Consider the following 20,995-nt stretch of genomic DNA (forward strand, 5'->3'; position numbering starts at 1 on the left):
AGATTTGGCCCGGGGTCACTCATCCAGCAGAGTGAGAATACAAAACTGGGTCTCCCCACATCAATCTGCAACTCTGACCACTGTGCAGTGCTGCCTCTACTGATCTGTAATGTTCCAGAGGTGTTGTACTGTAATAGTTTCTCAAACGAGTGTATGTCTGTTGGTCCACTTAGGAGTCTTGATCCTGGTTGTGTGGTGGGCTAGTTGTGGCAAATGGTAGGGAAGCTCAGTATTTCTGTATACAGTTGTAGGGGCTTTATTGCAATGTGCTATGGCCTGATATTATGTTCTTATTCCAGTGTGTGTGTAGCAATGGAAGCTGAGTGATAGGGTCTCTCCAAGTGATTGCCAGAAGTGAGATGCGTCCTGGTCTTGTGTCTTACAGATAATCTTACAAGGCCCCGGTCATACAAGAGGTTTTGGGCCGGGAGAGGGACGGATCGGGGGCGGAGCAAACGGACACGATCCCACCGCAACATCTGGGAAGCATTGCGCACCCGTCCCCGATCCGGCCCTTCCGCCCAAAACACAGAGCAAAAATGAACCACCTACCGAGGTGGTTCTTCCGGGACGGCCGCATCAAGGCCGGCCGTGGGATCGCCGGTGTGTTTTTTTGCCGGCGCATCCCCGGCTCCTGGCTGAACTACGCATGCTCAGACATGCGCAGTTCGGCAGCCTCCCCCTCCCGACCGTCTTCCTCCCAGGCATCTGATCGTGCTGGGGAGCAACGGCACCGCGGCTCAGGGGATCCATGGGATCCCGCTGCTGCGTCTCTATTTTGGTGCGGCTCTAATTAGCCGCACTTTGGCCGGTGTTTTTCCTGCCGTGTGGCAGGGACCCAAATAGTCCTTTGCAGTTAAATCAATTCTTAGCTTAATCAGAACACATTTGGATGCTGAAGAATGCAGTAAGTAATCAAATATGTAGTTATACACAATAGCGACCTTTTCTTGGTAGCTCTCAGTGGCTTAGAAGCACTGGGATTTTCCAAGGAAAGAAAGGATTTCCGGCTATGGAGCATGACTTCATTCCATCCACTCTTCTCGCTGCAGCCTGAATTGCCCCCCAAATGCCGCTCCTGGGGAACAGGGAACCCCCAGGAACAGCATGAAGAAGGAATCCAAGGTCTGCAGTGGGAAGGAATAAGTGAAAAGTGTCCCCCCTCCCATATTTGGAAACCCAGCTGTGGATGTGAGCCAGTATATGTCTGATATTTCTCTAGTCCTGATTACTGCAATTTATGACAGTACAACTTGAGAACTGGGCTGACTTTTTATTCATTCAACGTCAAACTGAGGAAAGTATACAGACAAAGTTGAATTAGTACAGAAAATCCATCTGTTTATTTGAAAATCAGAGACGTTAGAAAATAAAGTCTTACGCTGTTCACCAGTAAATACTTTTTCTCTTGAAACAATTTTGTGAAAACACCTGCTTTTTGCAATTTGTTCCAGCTATACATAAAGCATTTCATTTTTACAAGCAAACATTGTTTTGATGATTAAGTGCAAACATTCAGTGTAAAGAACTGACCAGGAAAGCACTCCTGAAGAAAACTGGGGAGCATTTGTACAGGTGCTCACTTATTTCTGTGCTTTAAAAAATAATTCCTCTCTCAGTAACAGCATGTTTCAGATTGTCGCCGCTAAAGTGAAATGCTACCGTAGCCAAAGAATATATTCTTCAAATTACTGAAGTTAGGATTAAATAAAATCAACTATACTGTAGATTTCAGAGGAGAAACTGATGTACTTTAATGTGACCTCCTAAAGGAGAAAGCATTTTGTTATTATAAAATGGGTTAGCTTTTCCTAAGTTGAAAAAAAAAAAAGTGGGGCCCCTGTGACCACCCAAAAAGGCTATGCTGAGAATCATGAGACATGCATGTAGAAAAGCCATGTGGGATGGGGGATGGAGTGAGGAGCAAAACTGGGTGAGAGTGTGTGAAAAAGCTGTCTGGATCCCACCCAATTGAATTATTAAAAGACATGGAACAATAAGTGAAGAATCAACGCTAGCTGCCCTCTGGTTTTCTTTAATGTTCTAATTTTTTTACCCTCAACAATCTTGAGGGCTAGCATTTTTTTTAAAAGTATAGATTTCAGCATTTTTCATTCAGATGCACAAGCTCCTTGGGAATACTTTATCTGGAACTGGTTGACAGATCGCACCCAAAGAGTGCTTATCAATGGTTCCTCATCTTCTTGGAGAGGGGTGACAAATGGATTGCCTCAAGGATCTATCCTGGGACCTGTTTTGTTCAACATCTTTATCAATGATTTGGATGAAGGAAAAGAGGAAATGCTTATTAAAATTTTGCAGATGACACCAAATTGGGAAGGGTAGTCAGGATATAGGATGATCTTGACAGGCTGGAAAACTGGGCTAAAACAAATAAAATGAATTTCATTGGGTTTAAATGTAAAGTTCTGCATTTAGGTAGGAAAAATCAAATGCATTATTATAGGTTGGGGGAGACTTGTCTTGGAAGTAGTATGTGCGAAAAGGATCTAGAGGTCTTGGTAGACCACACGCTGAACATGAGTCAGCAGTGTGATGCGGTTGCTAAAAAGGCAAATGTAATTTTGGGCTGTATCAACAGAAGTATAGTGTCCAGATCACGAGATGTGATGGTACCATTTTAATAGACAAGCTGGAACATGTCCAAAGGAGGGCAACGAAGGTAGTGAGGGGTCTGTAGACCAAGTCCTATGAGGAATGGTTGAAGGAGCTAGGTATGTTTAGCCTGGAGAGGAGACGGCTGAGAGGTGATATGATAACCATCGTCAAGTACTTGAAGGGCCATCATCTAGAGGATGGTATGGAGTTGTTTGCTGTTGCCCCAGAAGGTCAGACCAGAACCAACGGGTTGGAATTAAATCAGAAGAGTTTTTGGCTAAACATTAGGAAGAACTTCATGACAGAATGGTTCCTCAGTGAAACAGGCTTCCTCGGGAGGTGGTGGGCTCTCCTTCTTTGGAGGTTTTCAAACAGAGGCTAGATGGCCATCTGAGAGAAATGTGGATTCTATGAACTTAGGCAGATCATAAGAGAGAGGGCAGGAAGGGTTGCCTCACTGCTTAGTTCTTGTGGCCCTCTCTTACACACCCAGAGAAATGCTGATTGCCACTTTGGGGTCAGGAAGCAATTTTTCTCCAGGCCAGTTTGGCCAGGGATCCTGGAGGTTTGTTGTCATCTTCTGGGCATGGAAACAGCGGTCACTGCAGGTGTGGAGGGGGAGGTATTTGTGGATTTCCTGCCTTGTGCAGGGGGGAGGTCCCTTCCAACTCTATGATTCTATGATTATTATTTTTTTTAAAAAAAGACTTGGGTAAAGAAATGTGACAGAATATTCTATGTTATAAGAAATGGCCAATTTCTTAACCAGAAAGAGCAGTCCAATATGAGAGCAGCCTGTCTAGGGATGTTGCCAAACCCCCATCCTTGGAACGTGAAAAGACCGAGCAAGCATCTGTCAAGGATGCTTGAGGTATAAGATGTACTGCCTTAGGGCAGAGTGTTGGATGAGGTGATTTTGCATTTCTTCAGCTCTAAGTTCTCCCGGGCCATCTCAGTGGACAAATTGGACCAGGCGGCACCATAATTTTAAGCTCTCCTCTGCCTGTCTCAATAGGGCATGGCTGTTATTGTGCATGCTAAGAAGACAGACCCTTCTTGGCCTCAATATAACACTCTCCAGATCATCCCAAGAATGGCAAGGCAAGGGTTGTGCGGATAAGCACCTAGCTGGACGGCCATATGTCACCATTCTCCCCTTTCTGTAATCACAAAGAGAAAGATTTCTCAGCTATGCCCATGAGATAAAGAATAAACACAGTTTTGCTAAACGGCACGATCTATCAACTGCACAACGTTTGGGGCAGCAGCTGCAGACTGTGCCAGGTTTAATCTGAGCACTCTGCTTGCTTGAATGGATATTCAGAAAGCACCGGGGTGGAAAGGGAAATAATATAGCTTTCCTTGCAGTCCTTTGTTTTCCTGGCAGAGGAATCTTTTTGGAAGGCTATCAGTAACATCAAGCAGTGTGACAAAACAATTTCTAAGGTGTCACACAGCTCTTTATAGATGGCTCCCTTTCAAGAAGAAGAAAAACCTTCTTGGCTTTAGAAAAAAAAAACAGAGGCCATCGGGATGCTTGCCAAAACAAAGTGCATCATACAAAATAGCTGTATTATATCATATATCGAACTCCCCTCCCTGTAGTGTTAATCATGTGGTGGAAGAGAGGGTCAGAGAAATGAAACTTCTGTTATTTGGAAAGTGAAGCCACAGACAATAGTGACAGCATTTCTCGGCGTCGGAAAGAAAAGAAAACACAAAAGTAAACACAGCACAGCCATGTGTGTTCAAATTGCTTTAGGGTCGTCCAAAAGGCATGAATTAGAAATCAGGACTCATCCAAGGGGCCAAATAGGCACATACACACAGGAAGCTGGCAGGTCATATGTTGTCTACTGTGACTGGCAGTGGCTCTCCAGTGTCTCAAGTCAAGGCCTTTCACTTCACCTAATATCCGATCCCTTTAACTGGAGATGCTGGAGACTGAATCTTGGATGCTCTGCATACAAAGCAGATGCTCTACCACTGAGCCACAACCCTATCGGTCTGTCTTTCTAAAAATGTTAACGGCAGGTGTGACCGGGCTCCAAGAGAAGTATGCTCAGGATTGCAGCCTCTATCCGGCTTCAAGTCACCTAGATTTGGATAACACATGGACTGCTCTGCGGTGTTCCCCCTTACAGAGCCAGTTTGGTGTAGTGGTTAAGTGCGCGGACTCTAATCTGGGAGAACCGGGTTTGATTCCCCACTCCTTCACTTGCACCTGGCTGGATGACCTTGGGCAAGCCGTAGTTCTGATAAGAGCTGTCCTTGAAAAAGAGCAGTTTCTGCCAAGAGCTCTCTCAGCCCCACCTACCTCACAGGGTGTCTGTTGTGGGGAGGGGAAGGGAAAGGAGTTTGTAAGCCGCTCTGAGACACCTTTGGGTAGTGAAGGGCGGAGTATAAATCCAATCTCTTCTTCTTCATCTTGGGGATGACTGGCTGCCCAGATGTTTGAGAGCCCTGCCCATGGCCTTGAACTGGTATCTGGAACCTGCTTGGACTGGAAGATCGAAGCCCATGCTTCGTCATCTTACTTTACCCCTTTTGACTACTTGAGTGTGTATTTTTGAATGTTTGCAACTTTGCATAGACATTCTGTATTTGGTATTGTCATTCCTAGGAGTGGGATGTGGAAGAAGGAAGGTTTTCCTTTCACAGTCAGGCTACATTAGTGCAATTCTGGGCCAACTTGGAAAGAGGGCTCCATTCACACACACGTCTCGGGTACATGTAGATCATCTTGGGTACACGTACCTTGGGTACAAACAGTAACAACACATGCTTCCTCAGCCGGCTAGAGAAACTTACAGAAACTGGCTTCCACATTCCTCTGGCCGCTAGATAAATCAGTGAGAGGAATACTACCTCAGCAAAGAGGAAGGTGCCTTATTTTATGTGGTCAAGGAGTGACCCAGGAATGAGATGAATGAAAGGCAAGTAATTGTCATACATCACAAGGTTTTGAAAAAGGATTTGGAGGATAGGTCTCTCATTGATTATTAGGCGTGTTAATTAATTGGAACGTCCCTATTCAGAGGCAGTATAACAGAGTACCAGGCAATGGTCCCTCTAAGCTGTGGAGTCTTGTGAGCAAAAATTCTACTTTGTGAGCTACTGGCATTCAAGTTGTGAGTGAGCAATTTGGCTACTGCATAAATCAGTTTGCTCTGGAGCCATCCTTCCTGAGCCAAGGCAAAACTGTGTGAGCCAGAGGCTAAAAAACTGTGAGCTAGCTCACATTAACTCAGCTTAGAGGGAACACTGGTACCAGGTACTCTGGAGAAACCAGAGAAGGTTGTTGCCTTCACTTTCTGCTTGCAATTTTCCTGGAGGCATCTAACTAGCAGAATAATAATAAATTAGATTGATTTTTGATATGATCCTTCAAAGCATTTCTTACATTCCCATCAGACGGGCACATTTTCTATTTCTGCTAGACAGACCTAGGTTTTAGCCCCTATCAGCTGCTATGCTAGCCCGTATCTCTTCACACCCCACAAATGGAAGCAAATGTATGTGTGAAGAAGAAGGTAAATGGCACCTATAATAAGCACACTATACAAACACAACTAACCAGTAATATGACATTTATATAAGGGCACTCAAGAAATAGGTGTATGGATGAGCTAGGTTAATGAAGTCCTAATACAGCCCTGGTTGACAGCAACAACAGGTTGACTTTTTCACTGTTGTCTGTATGGCAAACTCAAGCAGAAAAGGCATAATTTCCTGCCTTAGTTGATAAGACATGGCTTTGTTACTTCATTTCAACACACAGGATGCCCCACAATACATTAACTGAAGTTTCCAATAATATTCTATTACATTTCCATTGGAAATGGAGTCTCTCCTTCATTTTCATTTTCATCTAGAGCACATCTGCTTTCCCTTCTCAGGTATATTAAATCAAGAGGGGCTGGATTCCAACCCCAAATCAGAAGATTTACATCTGAAACAAACCCTCTGAGCCTGCATAAGTTCAGTCATAACAATCACATTACGTTTTGGTGGACGGCAAGTTTCTTCAACCCTAAATTTCCACCAGAAAAGAAACATTAAAATATATTCATATATATTTGGGGTGGATTTCATAGCCTTAAATCAATTATAATTCTGAGTGAATTGTAAAGACTAGAGACTTCTAAATCTATAGCATTTCTTAAAAGATTATATTCATTTTTCTTAAAATTTAAGATCCTATAAAGAAAGGCACATACTTATAAAAATTGGGAATACTGAGTTGCTCACTCCACCATTTTCATTATTTATATACATATATATCTCTTTATAAATATAATCTATGTACAAAGCCAAATGTGCCCACGGCTTTGTAGGAAGACGCAGCAGAAATAAAGCTACAGCGTGAACTCCCTTCCAAACTGGGTCCTGCATCTGGACCATCGTTTCACCTGAATGAACACATTTTAGGAGCAGAGAAAACAAAACAGAATCAAGCCGCTGCCTTTTATTATTCTGACTCACTTGCGGGGATCAAAGGGAGTTGCTAATAAGCTGTGGGAGGAGCAATAAGCAGTAGACAAGCACCCAGAGGAAAACAATGAAATAAAACAACTCGGGCTGGTCTGACCGCGAAGGGCTGCTGTGTGGAACAGACTTGTCTGGAGCGTCCCTCTTTTCCAGGCCTTTTCTCTTCCTAGAAAGGACGTAAGCAAACATGCAGTGATGACGGGAACGACAGAGGCAATACGAAGCAAAGGTTCGTATCGCTTATGTATAGTTTATTTTTATTTACAAATTCATATTCCGCGTTCTGCCCGACCGGGGCCAGCAAGGCAGCTAACAATTAAAAGCACAACATTCAAAAACAATTATAAAACCCATTTAAAACTAAAGGCAAGATACACATATTAAAAATATATATATTATATATATAAAAAGTCAAAGGCTGTATATTCAGTTCTAGTCCGCTTTTCTCGGCAAAGATCTTTCCACAGGGTAGCCGTGCTGGCCTGCAATAGAACAGCTAGATCTGAGTCCTAGTGCACCCTAGAGACCCACAAGGTTTGGGGGCGAAAAGCTTTCAAGAGTCAAAGCTCTGACGAAGGGCAGTTTGACTACTGAAAGCTCATAGCCCCCCCCCCCCCGAAAAAAAATCTTGTTGGTCTTTAAGGTGCTGCTGGACTTGAATCCAGCTTTCTCACTAAGACCCAAAGCTGATCACGCACTTCAAAACAACGCAACAGATTGTAAACACATAACAACCAACCGTGGAATAAAACTGGGATGACACCCAAGACAGAGGAAATTGCTAAACATTGTACCGGTCAGATGACAAACAATGCAGCAGTATGCTGAACAGCAAAATCAGAGGACCGTGCAACAAAAACGGCAGTGGAAACCACCTAAAATATCCCAAGCAAGGCTGGGGAACCTTTTCTTGGCCTGAGTGACAGACGGAGCACCGTGTCTACCTGTCGGTGCTCCAGCAAACAAAACTGGGGGGGGGGGGCGGAGGGGAAAAAAAAAGTTTCCGGGGGGAAGAGAGGAAAATAAAAGTTATGCTGGACACAGAAGTGAGTAGTTGGGGGAGGGGGGGAGCAGCAGCCTCTGCTCTGCAAAGTATGGTTGCCAATTATGGGATGTGATGCCATGCAGTCCCCCTTCTGCATCCGCCATTTTCTATGGGGACTGATCCCCATAGGCTGGAGATCAGTTGTTATTCCAGAACTCCAGGACCCACTTCGAGGCTGGTCAGAATATTGCAGGGGGCTGGCAGCACTTTACAGGCAGCTGGCAATGCACTTTATAGTCTATGCACCCTAAGCAGCGATTTTGTACACCTGTGTAGCAGACCGCCGACCATTGGGGCAGGGCTTCTGCCAACTGTTGGGGTGGGAAGCAGAAGGTGCTCCAATTGATGACATCACCAGTCCAGGCCACCCCCAAATAAAACAGTCCCAGTGTTGTGCTTCAATCTGATATCATTTCAGTTGAGGAAAGGACAATGGCAGCAATCCTGAGTGAGTCTACTCAGCATTTCATTCAACCCCACTGAATGGGGCATACTCCCAGGAAAGAAGACTGTAGCCTAAGGGGGCTTAGCCTAAGGGTTTAAGCTTGGCTTTGAAGGAATACAGAGCAGTGGCACTATGTTGGTGTTTTGGGGAGTACAGGCCTAAGAGCAGCAAGGGGGAATGTGTGGAATGTATATAACCAGTCAGCCCATAGATGGGATGTCTAGAGGGGCTGTGGCTCAGTGTGGTGAACATCTACTTAGCTCTCAGAAAGTCCCAGGTTCAATCCCAGCAACCACAGTTAAAAAGACCAGGCAGTAGGTGATGTGACTCTGCCTACGACCCTGGAAAGCTGCTATCAGTCTGAGTAGACACTACCAACTCTGATGGACCAATGGACTGATTCAGTATAAGGCAGTTTCATCTGTCCCTCTGCCCTGACCTAGATAGCCCAGGCTAGCCCGATCTTGTCAGACCTCAGAAGCTAAGCAGGGTTGGCCATGGCTAGTATTTGGAAGGGCAACCTCCAAGGAATACCAGGGTCATGACGGAGGGGCAGGCAATGGCAAACCACCTCTGAAACATCTCCTGCCTTAAAAACAAGTCTAGCTCACCACCTAGTGGTGTGTAACACTAAAGAGCTAGGACTTCTGGCTGCCAAACAATCTTAGGATCTCCTAAGATTCTACACAAAATGCCATACTACTCTACACAAAATGCCATACAATAATACTAACAATAACAATGTGTCCCTCTGTGTGTGTGTGTGTGTGAGGTAGAGAGAGAGAGAGAGAAGATAAAAGGCTGTATCATATATATACTAGCTAAATATTATCAGCCATGAAGGGTAAGGGTCGAGCCTAGATTGGTGGGCCACACACTTCTAAACAGTTTGCCTCCTTCATCCAGCCCCATTACACAAAATGCCATACTATTCTACACAAAATGCCATACAACAGTGTGTCCCTCTGTGTGTGTGTGTGTGTGTGTGAGGCAGAGAGAGAGAGAGAAGATAAAAGGCTGTATCATATATATACTAGCTAAATATTATCAGCCATGAAGGGTAAGGGTCGAGCCTAGATTGGTGGGCCACACACTTCTAAACAGTTTGCCTCCTTCATCCAGCCCCACTCTCAGAAAGACGTCCATACAATTAGGACCTGACTGTGCTTCTGTAGCATTCTGAGATTGAAATGAACCCACACTGGTGCCCAAACTGTGGCAGATGCAAGCAATTTCATTTGCAAAACACACTGCAAAAGAATCACACCAAGCCTGCACATTTTCTGGTTCTATTTCCTCAGAGGCCTGAGATACAAGCCCCCTCAGAAGTCCCCAAAAGTTCTGCCAGATGACATGGCATAGACACAAAGGTGGCAGAGAAACGAGGAAGCTTTGCCACCAACACTGCCACAGAGTAGAGAATAATATGCTTTCACGTGTGTTTGGTCACATTCACTCTGAGTTTGCCTCCACATGCTCTAACCATTTGCTCAACCATTTCAGCCCACCACTGAGGTTATTCCTGCATTCCACTGGTTGACCAGGGCTTTAAAAAGAAACAGCAACCTTGTTGACTGGAATATTCCCAAGAGACAGTAGAAAACCCTATGGACCAAGCAGCCTCCTGCGGCAAGCCCTGCTAACCAGTCAATGAGGAAACTATCTCCCTATGATGACAACTGGTCGAAACGAACTGCAATTGTACTTCTGTAGACACAGTCCTAGGAGATCTGAATCACTTGGAGGGTGAATATGAACCCTGGTTGAATTTGGCTGTTTTGTGAATGGAGCACATTTCACGAAAGTGATTTTTACCAACTCCTCCCTTCTTCCAGCTGCCTCCTGCAAAGCTCCTTCCAAGGACGCCAGTCAATGAGGAAAGTATCTCCCTACGAAGACAACTGGTTGAAACTAACTGCAATTGTACTTCTGTAGACAGTGCTAGAAGATCTGAATCACTTGGAGGGTGAACATGAACCCTGGTTAAATCTGGCTGTTTTGTGAATGGAGCACATTTCACGAAAGTGATTTTTACCAACTCCTCCCTTCTTCCAGCTGCCTCCTGCAAAGCTCCTTCCAAGGACCAAGCAACCCTCCAGAACACGGGACTGTGGCAAGAAAGGGAAATCTGCTCAAATCACCCTCTCTGCAACACCTTAGGCAGGTTTTTACCTGGTTCATGGAGCCTGCTTCAGCTGCCCAATAATCAGAGGAAGAGAGTTTTTGGGCAAATCCCCCCCCCTCTTGCTGCCATGTGACAAATTGTTCTGGAAGGCCCCCAGCTTTCAAAGGTGATGGGGGGGGGGGAGTAGCACTGACCTGGATAGCCCAGGCAAGACCAATTTTGTCAGATCTCGGAAACTAAGCAGGGTCGACTCTGGTTAGTACTTGGGTGGGAGACTTCCTTGGAATACCAAGTCGGGAGGACAGGGGCAGGCTTTGTTCAGCCACCTCTCTGAATAGTCTCCAGGCCCCCAGTAGGGGTCAGTCACCAGAGGTCGACATAACCTCCAGGTGCGCGCACACACACACACACACACACACAAAGTGATGGGGGGGGGAAGCTGCTAGCAGAAGGGGAAAGTGGCAAAAAAATCCATTTCTGTAAACCTGCTCCATCTGCAGAGGTTTGGATATAATATTTAAAGAAAATCACAGCATGCTTTTGACAGCATTGGAGTTTGTGTGACAGAGGCCCATTCTAGCAAGGCAAATATGGACAGTGCAATCCTACATACAGATATACTCTTGTAAGCCCACTGAGTTCAACTGACTCAGAAAGGTGGTGTAACTCTGTTTAGGATTCCACTGCAAGTCAACTACTGTCCTTGCTGCTTCCCACCCCTGTACGTCCTCAGAGTTACCTGCCTTTGTTCACATTTAGAAGGACACGTGATGTTTATTCATTTACATGTTCCTCTCCTTTTTAAAGGATTCTTCCCCTAAAGTTGCGAAACAGTCCCAGTGATGAGCAGAGGGAGGAGTCATCTTGGTGATAAGACAGGCACTAGCCAATCAGCACCATCCATAGTCAGTTTTTGCTACAAACTTGCACAGATTTGGGGGTGCTTTCCCCCACTGGAACCTGACCCAGTAGAAGAAAAGGCAGACCTGTACTGAATGCAGCAAGAGTGGTTCTGAACCAGCTCTCCTGCTGTTACATCTCTCTTCACTCAAAGGCTCAACTTAGAAAAGGAAGGAAAAATGTACCCACCTGGGTGAGGAAGTAAAACTTTCACTGGCGACTACGCTTTTCTGGTCATCAGCACTATCGCTTTCCTGAAAATATTTAATTGCAAATGTTTAATCCACAAAGACCTGGGATGCAAAAATAACTGATACAGCAATAGAAACATCTTACTTTGAGATGAAGAGCAGAAGGAATATACGGAAATTATTTTTTAAAAACCCACTTACTTACCTTACTGGCCTGATCACCGGTTCTTTGGAAACCGACATTGGGATCACTGTGGCAGACCCTGAAAAATGAATTAGTAATAAGTAGGGGCCATGGTGGCTTCAGAGGTTAAGATGCTGAGCTGCAGCCCAGAAGGTCGGTAGCTCGGCAGTTCGAGACCCTAGTGCTGCATGATGGAGTGAGCCCCAACTCCTGCTAACCTAGCAGTCCGAAAACAAGAAATTGCAAGTAGATAAATAGGTACCGCTTCGGTGGGAAGGTAACAGTGTTCTGTGCGCCTTGGCGTCTAGTCATGCCGGCCACATGACCACAGAAACGTCTTCAGACAGCACTGACTCTTAGGGTTGGAAACAGAGATGAGCACCGCCTCTAGAGTTGGACATGACTAACTTTTGAGCAAGGGAAACTTTTACCTTTACTAAGGTACATTTGGGGGGAAGGGCCTGGATCCAGTACTTTTGCATGAAGGCACACACTTCTTCATATACATTTTAGGCCACCTGATTAAGTAAATAATGTATTTACTCAAATGCAAGATTAGATCCCCCCCCCCGTGTGCCATCAAAAAAATGGGATGGTCTTACATTCACATACTAGTTACAGTTAGGTCCAGTAACAAAAATACTTTTGTGTGTATAACTTTTTAAAAGGGTTATCATGTTCACAGTCATCTTCCCTTCGAATAAACATGGTATCCTCATTTCCCGTGTGGCCCAGATCTCCATATTCCTATGCCACTAGCATAACCATGTAACCACAATCATAGAATCACAGAATTGGAAGGTACCTCCAAGGTCATCTAGTCCAACCCCCTGCACCATGCAGGAAATTCACAAATACCTAAGTCTAAATATGCCCAGGCCAATCTGAAGAAGTTATGTCACAGTGGACAAACTGTGGCTCCTAGAAATGAAGTGATCTAGGCCCCTAATTTCCTTATGTAGTTGGGGTACTTCACCTAATCTCCTTCGCCCCATATAGAGAGAATGAGTGGAACTACGGGCATAGCAGTAATGGCCATGGGATGAAATGAAGGGTCAACTAGGTAGGTTCTCAGTGGCAGTGCACATGCATGATGGAGTGGTTACAGAGTTGAACTAGGTTCTGGGAGACCCAGGTTTGAATCCCCACTCTGCCATAGACGCTCATTGGGTAACTTTGGGCCAGTCACTCTCTCTCAGCCTAACCTAGCTGGTTGCTGTAAGGATATAACGGAGAATGATGTTGTGAGCCACTTCATGTTCCCAATAGAAGGAAATTGGGGTGTAAATAATCACAGTAATAAATAAGGTCTCGGTTCAGTCCCAACATCTCCAGCTGGTAGCAGGTGCTGGCAAATGCTCTGTCTGAGCCACTTGTCAGTCAGAGTATGCTACCTATCTAGAGTACAATTTAGCCTAGTACTAAGCCAGTTGAACCAATAGGCAGACTAAGTGTAATGTACATCCGTATATCTTACAGAAAAGGGAGAAGAGTCACAGCTGGGCAGGAGGCCCTTAGGAAGTCAAAACGTAATCCTCTGTGGAACACAAATTCTTGGAACTTAATTAACAAATGGTGGGAGGGGAGACAGGCACGGGACAGCGTTACCTGAAAGCATAAACTTGGCTTGAGACTATCCATTGTACTAAAGAAGTTCAGCCAGGCTGGTTCAGTGTACAGAATGCTGGCCCTGGAAGAATGAAGTCAAAGTCCCACGCTCAGCTGTGAGCCCAGCGAAAAACAATGAGAACTCTGTGCTCTCTCTCAACCTACAACCTTCATCTTGACAACATTAATGGCCTCCCCTCCGCACGAAGCAAGTGTCACGAAGCTTGGCTACTCGACAACTGCAAAGTGCCTCTGTGAAAAAACAGCTGGGCTACCACTGAGGCTTGGAAAGTGTGTCTAACCCCTGGCTAGGAATGGAATGAGCCAGGAAGAGGTGGCGCCCCTAGATGCAGAAGAGTGCAGACTGTGTGGAAAGCAAAGGAGGGAAGGCAAGACTGCCCTGCTGGGGAGCTTGAACCTTAACAATAGGCTTGTAACACTTTGCTTAAGGTGCCCTGACCTGGATAGCCCAGGCAAGCCTGATCTCGCCAGATCTCGGAAGCTAAGCAGGGCCGACCCTGGCAAGTATTTGGATGGGAGACCTCCAAAGAATACCAGGGTTAGGAGGCAGAGGCGGGATATCATGCCACTTCTCTGACTGTCCTTCACGCCCCAGGAGGAGTTGCCAAAGGTCACTATGACTTCCAGGCACAGATACACACACACACGCACAAAACCCATTGTTTAAGGTAACAATGACTTATGGATAGAAATCGGTAAGGGAGGGTGACTTTTGTTCTAAATTGTAAATTTTAGAATTGTTTCAGGACCGTGTTATCTAATTGGGAGTTCATTTGGGATCTTCATCACGGAGGCTGGTGCACAGTGTTCAGCTGGAGACTTCTTGGGCTGCCAGCAAGAGGGAAAAGATGGACTTTGGGGGTGACAAGCTATGAAGGAGAGATAGGTTAATTGCTTGGATTTTAAAAGATCATTGTTCTGTTGTGTTACTAAGTTCTATGTTTTAGTACATGATATGACGTTAAGTGAAAAGTAAAATTTGTTTTATCCTCTTTGAATAATTGCAAGATTCATTCCAAGTTCTGCCCCACAGAACCCACAAACCGAGGTTACACATGCATATGAATAAATTAAGTCAAATGAGCTCATACTGTCTGTTCCTGCTACACTGCTAGGGGCGTCCAAAGAGAAGAAGAGCCTAAAGCCTAGAGAGCTGGGGGCAGGAGCGGGAAGGGACATTGTGGGTGTGAAACGGGAAGTCTTTCAAAGGTTTTTAGTGCTGCCAATCAACTGGCTCAACGGGTAAGCTGGTTCTGAATGAAGAGAGGACTGCTGTACTGAACGAACTTGGGTCATGATCCTACCAGATCTGAGCTCTTTTAAGCCCCACTGATGTCAACAAGAGAGTTAAGGACACAGTTAAATCTTTTCTGCTGGAAGAGGCTTAACTATGAACTGGATCGTGCATGCACCCTGCTCCCACTTGTCTAGGATTGCAGCCAAGTCATCCCACAATATCTGAGGCAGGGCTGGTGAAGAAGAAGAAGACGAAGACGACGAAGAAGAAGAAGACGAAGAAGAAGAAGAAGAAGAAGAAGAGGAGGAGGAGGAGGAGGAGGAGGAGATTGGATTTATACCCCACCCTTCACCACCCAAAGGTGTCTCAGAGCGGCTTACAAACTCCTTTCCCTCCCCCTCCCCACAACAGACACCCTGTGAGGTAGGTGGGGCTGAGAGAGCTCTTTCGAGGACTGCTCTTTTTCAAGAACAGCTCTTATCAGAACTACAGCTTGCCCAAGGTCATCCAGCCAGGTGCAAGTGGAGGAGTGGGGAATCAAACCCGGTTCTCCCAGATTGGAGTCCGCGCACTTAACCACTACACCAAACTGGCGCACTTAACCACTATACCAAGCTGTGCCTGGGACCTGGACAAGGTGAATAGCCGGAGAGGTCTTATATTTGGGTAAATGTTGGAATCAGACCAAGAAAACTATACCTTGAGAGTCCCGGATGATCCGCAGAATCTTCTTCTACCTTATCTAGTAATCGAGTGGAGCCAGCTTTTGCACCTTGGGTGTTTTCTCCTTGGAAAATGGCCTTATTTTTCCTTTTTTCTTTCCTTTTACTTTTTTCCTCTGTCGTTTTTCTTTCTTCCGGCACTGCTGTAGTATCAAATTGATTTACCACTATCTGTTTTAAAAAAGAAATCCCTTTCAAAAGCCAAGCACAGCGTAAGTTTATCAAGACCCTCCTGACAGCAGCTCAGCCTCTTCCGCAGAGTTGTATTCAGTATGCAATGACACAAATGTAGCTTTACTGATACCCAAACAAGGGAGAAGAGAACAGGCCTCTATCCTAAAGCAGACCGTCTACACTGGTAGCTGTTGCCTCAATACACAATAACTGCACCTGGCATCTGAGGACACTTGGCACACTTTCAAAGGCAAAGAGGTCAACCAGGGAAACAAGCACCAGGTGTCTAGCATCTCAGGGCTTACTTCCATTTGATGCTCTTACCTGTTGTTATATTTTCAACTAGATGGCATCCCTTTTTGCTTCTTCCCAGCACACAAGACTTAATACCTACTAACCATACCATTGCACCTACTGAAATCAACAAAGCATCTTGCATCCTACACAAGATGCAGTGAGAGAGGCCTCGAGACCATTGGCTAAAGATCCCACTAGCCTGAAGAAGAGTTCTGGAGACCTCAAAAGCTCACACAATTGTGTTATTGGTTGGTTGGTTAGTTTAATATAAGGTATTACATGGCTTCTGTTTGCACCTACTACCTTTTTAAAAGCTGTTCACCTAAAATGGTCACATCGTTAAAATTTGCCTTAGCCGTAACACAAATCAAGCTTCATAAAAATATAACAACTGCTATATGGACAGAATTACATTATGAACAAAGATATGGAAAAACAACAAACATTCTTCCAGAATGTCACAACATGAAGGCACTGTGGTCCCTGGGTGTCAGATATGCTGACATCGTTCTGTTATTTCTCACCAGAATCTTTTAGCTACCTGGACAATACTTAGCAGCTTGTATCCAACCATTCTGCTCAGCAAAGTTCATAGCCTTCTGCTTGCTTCAAACTTTGCTGAAGAGAGTTGTAACTCCCGCAAGACCCTTTGTCAGAAAAAAGTATCTGTATCCTCATAAAGTTCCCTCTTACCACCATCTCGTCTCCTTGGTGTGTTTCAACATATTACCTATTGCTGATCTTTCTGGAGGACTTTCTAACATGCCACATGGTCAAAGGATTTGTTCTTGCCGTCTTTGGGTGCCTGAAACCCCTGACACTTTTTCTTCACATGCAAATTCTGTAGCAGTTTAAGAGCTTCTCTGATCATTCCCCTTCTTGTAACTTTTCCCAGCCATTCAGAGGGCTACCTACCACTTAATCTTCTGTCTGGAAATGAAACTCACATCAGTCTAGTAGTTGCCAAATATATCTTGGCTGAACTAAAAATTCCAGTTACTTCCATTAAGTTAGTGCCTAGTTAGAGGCTTCAAACATTGCTGAAGAGAGTGGTAACTCTCGCAAGACCCTTTGTCAGCAAAAAGTATCTGTATTCTCATATAGTTCCCTCTTACCACCATCTCGTCTCCTTGGTGTGTTTCAACATATTACCTATTGCTGATCTTTCTGGAGGACTTTCTAACATGCCACATGGTCAAAGGATTTGTTCTTGCCGTCTTTGGGTGCCTGAAACCCCTGACACTTTTTCTTCACATGCAAATTCTGTAGCAGTTTAAGAGCTTCTCTGATCATTCCCCTTCTTGTAACTTTTCCCAGCCATTCAGAGGGCTACCTACCACTTAATCTTCTGTCTGGAAATGAAACTCACATCAGTCTAGTAGTTGCCAAATATATCTTGGCTGAACTAAAAATTCCAGTTACTTCCATTAAGTTAGTGCCTAGTTAGATATGCAGCAATTCTGTTGGCTATTTTTAATTTTAATTCAATATTTTAAATTATGTATTCAACACTGACTTATTTCTAAAGTGCTGAATGTTCTTTTTACTCATGTATTTCAAATATTGTCATATTATTTTTGTCTAAAAGCCTACGCACTATGCAGGCTTCCTTGAATAAATGAATGATAAACAGAATGGTAGGACACATGTTGCTAAGAACTATACAGGTAGCTAGACAATTCTGATGAGCATTAACAGCAAAATTTAAAAAGTTTAATAGGATCTGTTTTGCATCTGCATATATGTCGATTCCTTGTCCACAAATAGACCAGTGTCTATATATGTGTCCTTCCAGAAGATGTGAAAGAAATGTGTGCCTCCGATATTCTAAAACTGATTCCACCTGCGCTGGCTCCCAAATTGCTTCTGGGTCCAATTCAAGGTGCTGGTACTGACCTTCAGAGTTCTAAACGGCTTGAATCAGCATATCTTAAGGACTGCCTGCTCCCACAGGAACCTACCCAAGTCATCTTTACTCATCTTTACTGCTTCAGGGGCTCCACCATCTAAGGTTAGATGTGTGATAGCTGAAGAATGGGCCTTCTCTGTTGTAGCATGAAAATTATGGAATTTCCTCCTCATTTGTCCCACTCTAACACTGTCTTCTGCCAGTGGGTGAAAACTTTTCTGTCTTGGTTGATATTCCTTCAGAGACCCTCATTAATCCCTCCTCTTTTTATGTGTAAGCCTCTATGTGTTTGTGTTTTAGAATCATAGAATCACAGAGTTGGAAGGGGCCATACAGACCATCCAGTCCAACTCCCTGCCCAATGCAGGACCAGCCTAAAGCATCTCTGACAAATATTCATCCAGCCTTCTTCTTGAAAGCTGTCAGTGAAGGGGAGCTAACCACCTCCCTAGGCAGCTGATTCCACCTTTGAACCACTCCGACCGTGAAAAAGTTTTTCTTGATATCCAGCCGATACCTTTCTGCATGTAATTTATACCCGTTGCTTCGGGTCCTATCCTCTGCTGCCAACTGGAACAGCTCCTTGCCATCCTCCAAATGACATCCTTTCATATATTTAAAGAGAGCAATCATGCCCCCCCCAGTCTCCTCTTCTCCAAACTAAACATTCCCAAAGCCCTTATTGCCTTTCCTCATAGGGCTCAGTCTCCAGACCCCTGATCATCCTCGTCGCTCTCTTCTGCACCTTCTCGATTTTGCCTACACCCTTTTTGAAGTGAGAACTGTTGTTACTGTTTTATGTTTAGGTGCATTTAAAAATGTGTTTTGTCTGTTATCTGCCTTGGGAACACTAAACTGGGTAGAAAGGTGGCATAAAAACATCTACAATAAATAAATGATCTAAAACTAGACACCGAAACCCGTAGTGGTAGTGAGATCACTGAATTCACCATTACCAGACATATACAAATGCAACTTTCATGCAGCTGATTTTCTGCTATGCATATCCTACGAACACAGACTGATGGAAAGCAAGCAGATACCATGTGTGAGATTGCTCTACAAAAATAACAATCAATTTATGCCCCAAAACCTGACTGCTTCCTTGAACCTAATATTGCAAATACACATGGGCCCACTTTTGGTTATCTGGTAGCAAGTTTCGTTCATATGAATCACACTCTTGAGTTGCACATATACATAACAAGAATACCTCTTGCTAACCAAGATCATAGGATACAGTACATTAGCTTGATCACCATTATGGAAGCTGGTTTTGTTGCTTCGTTCACTAGTTCGTAGATTAGAGGGTTGCAAGAAAGGCAAACTTGTTGGGATTAGAGGGGTTTATAAGCTTTTGTTTGGCTTACCACTCACTGTAACGATAGAGTTTTATGACTTGTATGTAAATGCTGTTATGCTACTTTACTCTGTTTAATAAAAAAATAAATAAATAAAAGAATACCTCTTGTACATTTTCTACCAGGTACAGAACCCCATGGCTACTTAAACTCAGTGTGCATTACATTATCAGAAAGTCAGACTCAAAACAAAGGATGAAATTGCAGTCGTTGACAGCAATGTACGTGTGCGGTGAATGAAACTGAAACATGGTGGCAGTTGACATAGACATCTGTATGTTGACTATTTGAGATAGACTTTCTAAAATGTCCAAAATACTTTCCAAAATGTCCAACTGTAAGATGTTGGGCACTTAGTTTAGGATAGTCGCCAGACTCATCTGAGTACATCAGCATTCACATCAATATCAATAGTTCTGTATATTATCTGCACCATATACATATGTAACTACAAAGCGAAACATACACCAAATGGAACATTTGGTCAATGCTGAAGGCACTGCTATAAGGTTAGAAAAGTGAAGATCTGAGAAAAGAACATGACAAGGACACATCTGGCATTCCTTAAGATTAGCCAAAGGCAGCGGGCACCAACTTAAAGAGAACAATGTAATTAACAATTTGTTAATCACCCAGTCGACCCAAAGTTTGCTCCATGGTATAAAATTGTTAAAAATATATATCATTTTAGAGCTTCCTATTTGGTAGATATAACAGCATATAACCTCAGAATGGCGTTCACATCATTACGCTTTTAAACTATGCCAACGGAGCTACTTACTGGATGATACTCAAAAAATACCACAGGAACAATACATCTGTATATGCAGAAGTTTGGTGGAAGACCTTCTTCATTATGTTTTAGTTTGCCCTTTATACTTGGAGCCTAGAAACAAATTTCTGACTAAGACATTAGAGACTTTATATTCTCTTTCCGATTCTGACAAATTAGCATTTATGCTGTCAGACGTGGATTTCCTTGTCTCCAGCAAGATGGCACTCTGCTCTAGTTGCTAGGAAAATCAGAGCAAATGCGGTTTCTCAAAAAGCAGCCAAATGGAATGATATGCAATTTTTGTGTCTGATTGAGAATTCTTAGAGATATATCAGAAATTTTAAAATTCTAGGGCTGTAAATATGTTTTAACTTGTAAAGGTCAATGGCCATATACAATTAACTTTATTACCTTACCAGTATTCTAAAATCATCTGAATGGCATACAATGGCCCCGGACACACGGGAGGTTTTGGCCCGGAAGAAGGATGGATCGGGGGCGCAGGAAACGGGCGCGATCACACCGCAACATCTGGGAAGCGGTGCGCACCCGTCCTCGATCCGTCCCTTCAGGCCGAAAACACGCATTAAAAAAACCCCTAGGAAATAGTAGCACCTACCTGAAACGCCACAGCAAGCGCGGCCATGGGATCGCCGGCGCGCCCGTCTTCAGGAGCATTCGAGGCTCCCGGCCGAACTGCGCATGCGCACACATGCGCAGCCGGCTGCCTCGCTCTCCCTTCCGTGGCATCCCCCCCCGGCATCTGATTGTGCCGGGGAGCAACTGTACAACGGCTCAGGGGATCTGTCTGATCCCGCCGCCGCGTGTCTCTTTTGGTGCGGCTCTAAAAAGCCACACTTTGGCCACGTCAATTTCCCCCATGTGACCGGG

General features: G+C 44.4%; 1 protein-coding gene across 1 annotated transcript in view; it reads right to left on the reverse strand.

Moving 5' to 3' along the window:
• Positions 1-7,084: 7,084 nt before the first annotated feature.
• CLMN (calmin (calponin-like, transmembrane)) overlaps positions 7,085-20,995 on the reverse strand; it is a 98,073-nt gene continuing 84,162 nt past the window's right edge. The window contains exons 10-13 of the mRNA XM_015416339.1: positions 15,566-15,759; positions 12,022-12,079; positions 11,815-11,879; positions 7,085-7,276 (exon numbers count right to left, since the gene is read on the reverse strand). Coding sequence (XP_015271825.1) covers positions 7,114-7,276; positions 11,815-11,879; positions 12,022-12,079; positions 15,566-15,759 — 480 coding nt within the window. The 3' untranslated portion in view covers positions 7,085-7,113. The remainder of the gene's footprint in view (positions 7,277-11,814; positions 11,880-12,021; positions 12,080-15,565; positions 15,760-20,995) is intronic.

This window comes from Gekko japonicus, unplaced genomic scaffold, assembly GCF_001447785.1.
Source record: "Gekko japonicus isolate JY-2015 unplaced genomic scaffold, Gekko_japonicus_V1.1 scaffold917, whole genome shotgun sequence".
Classification (NCBI taxonomy): domain Eukaryota; kingdom Metazoa; phylum Chordata; class Lepidosauria; order Squamata; family Gekkonidae; genus Gekko; species Gekko japonicus.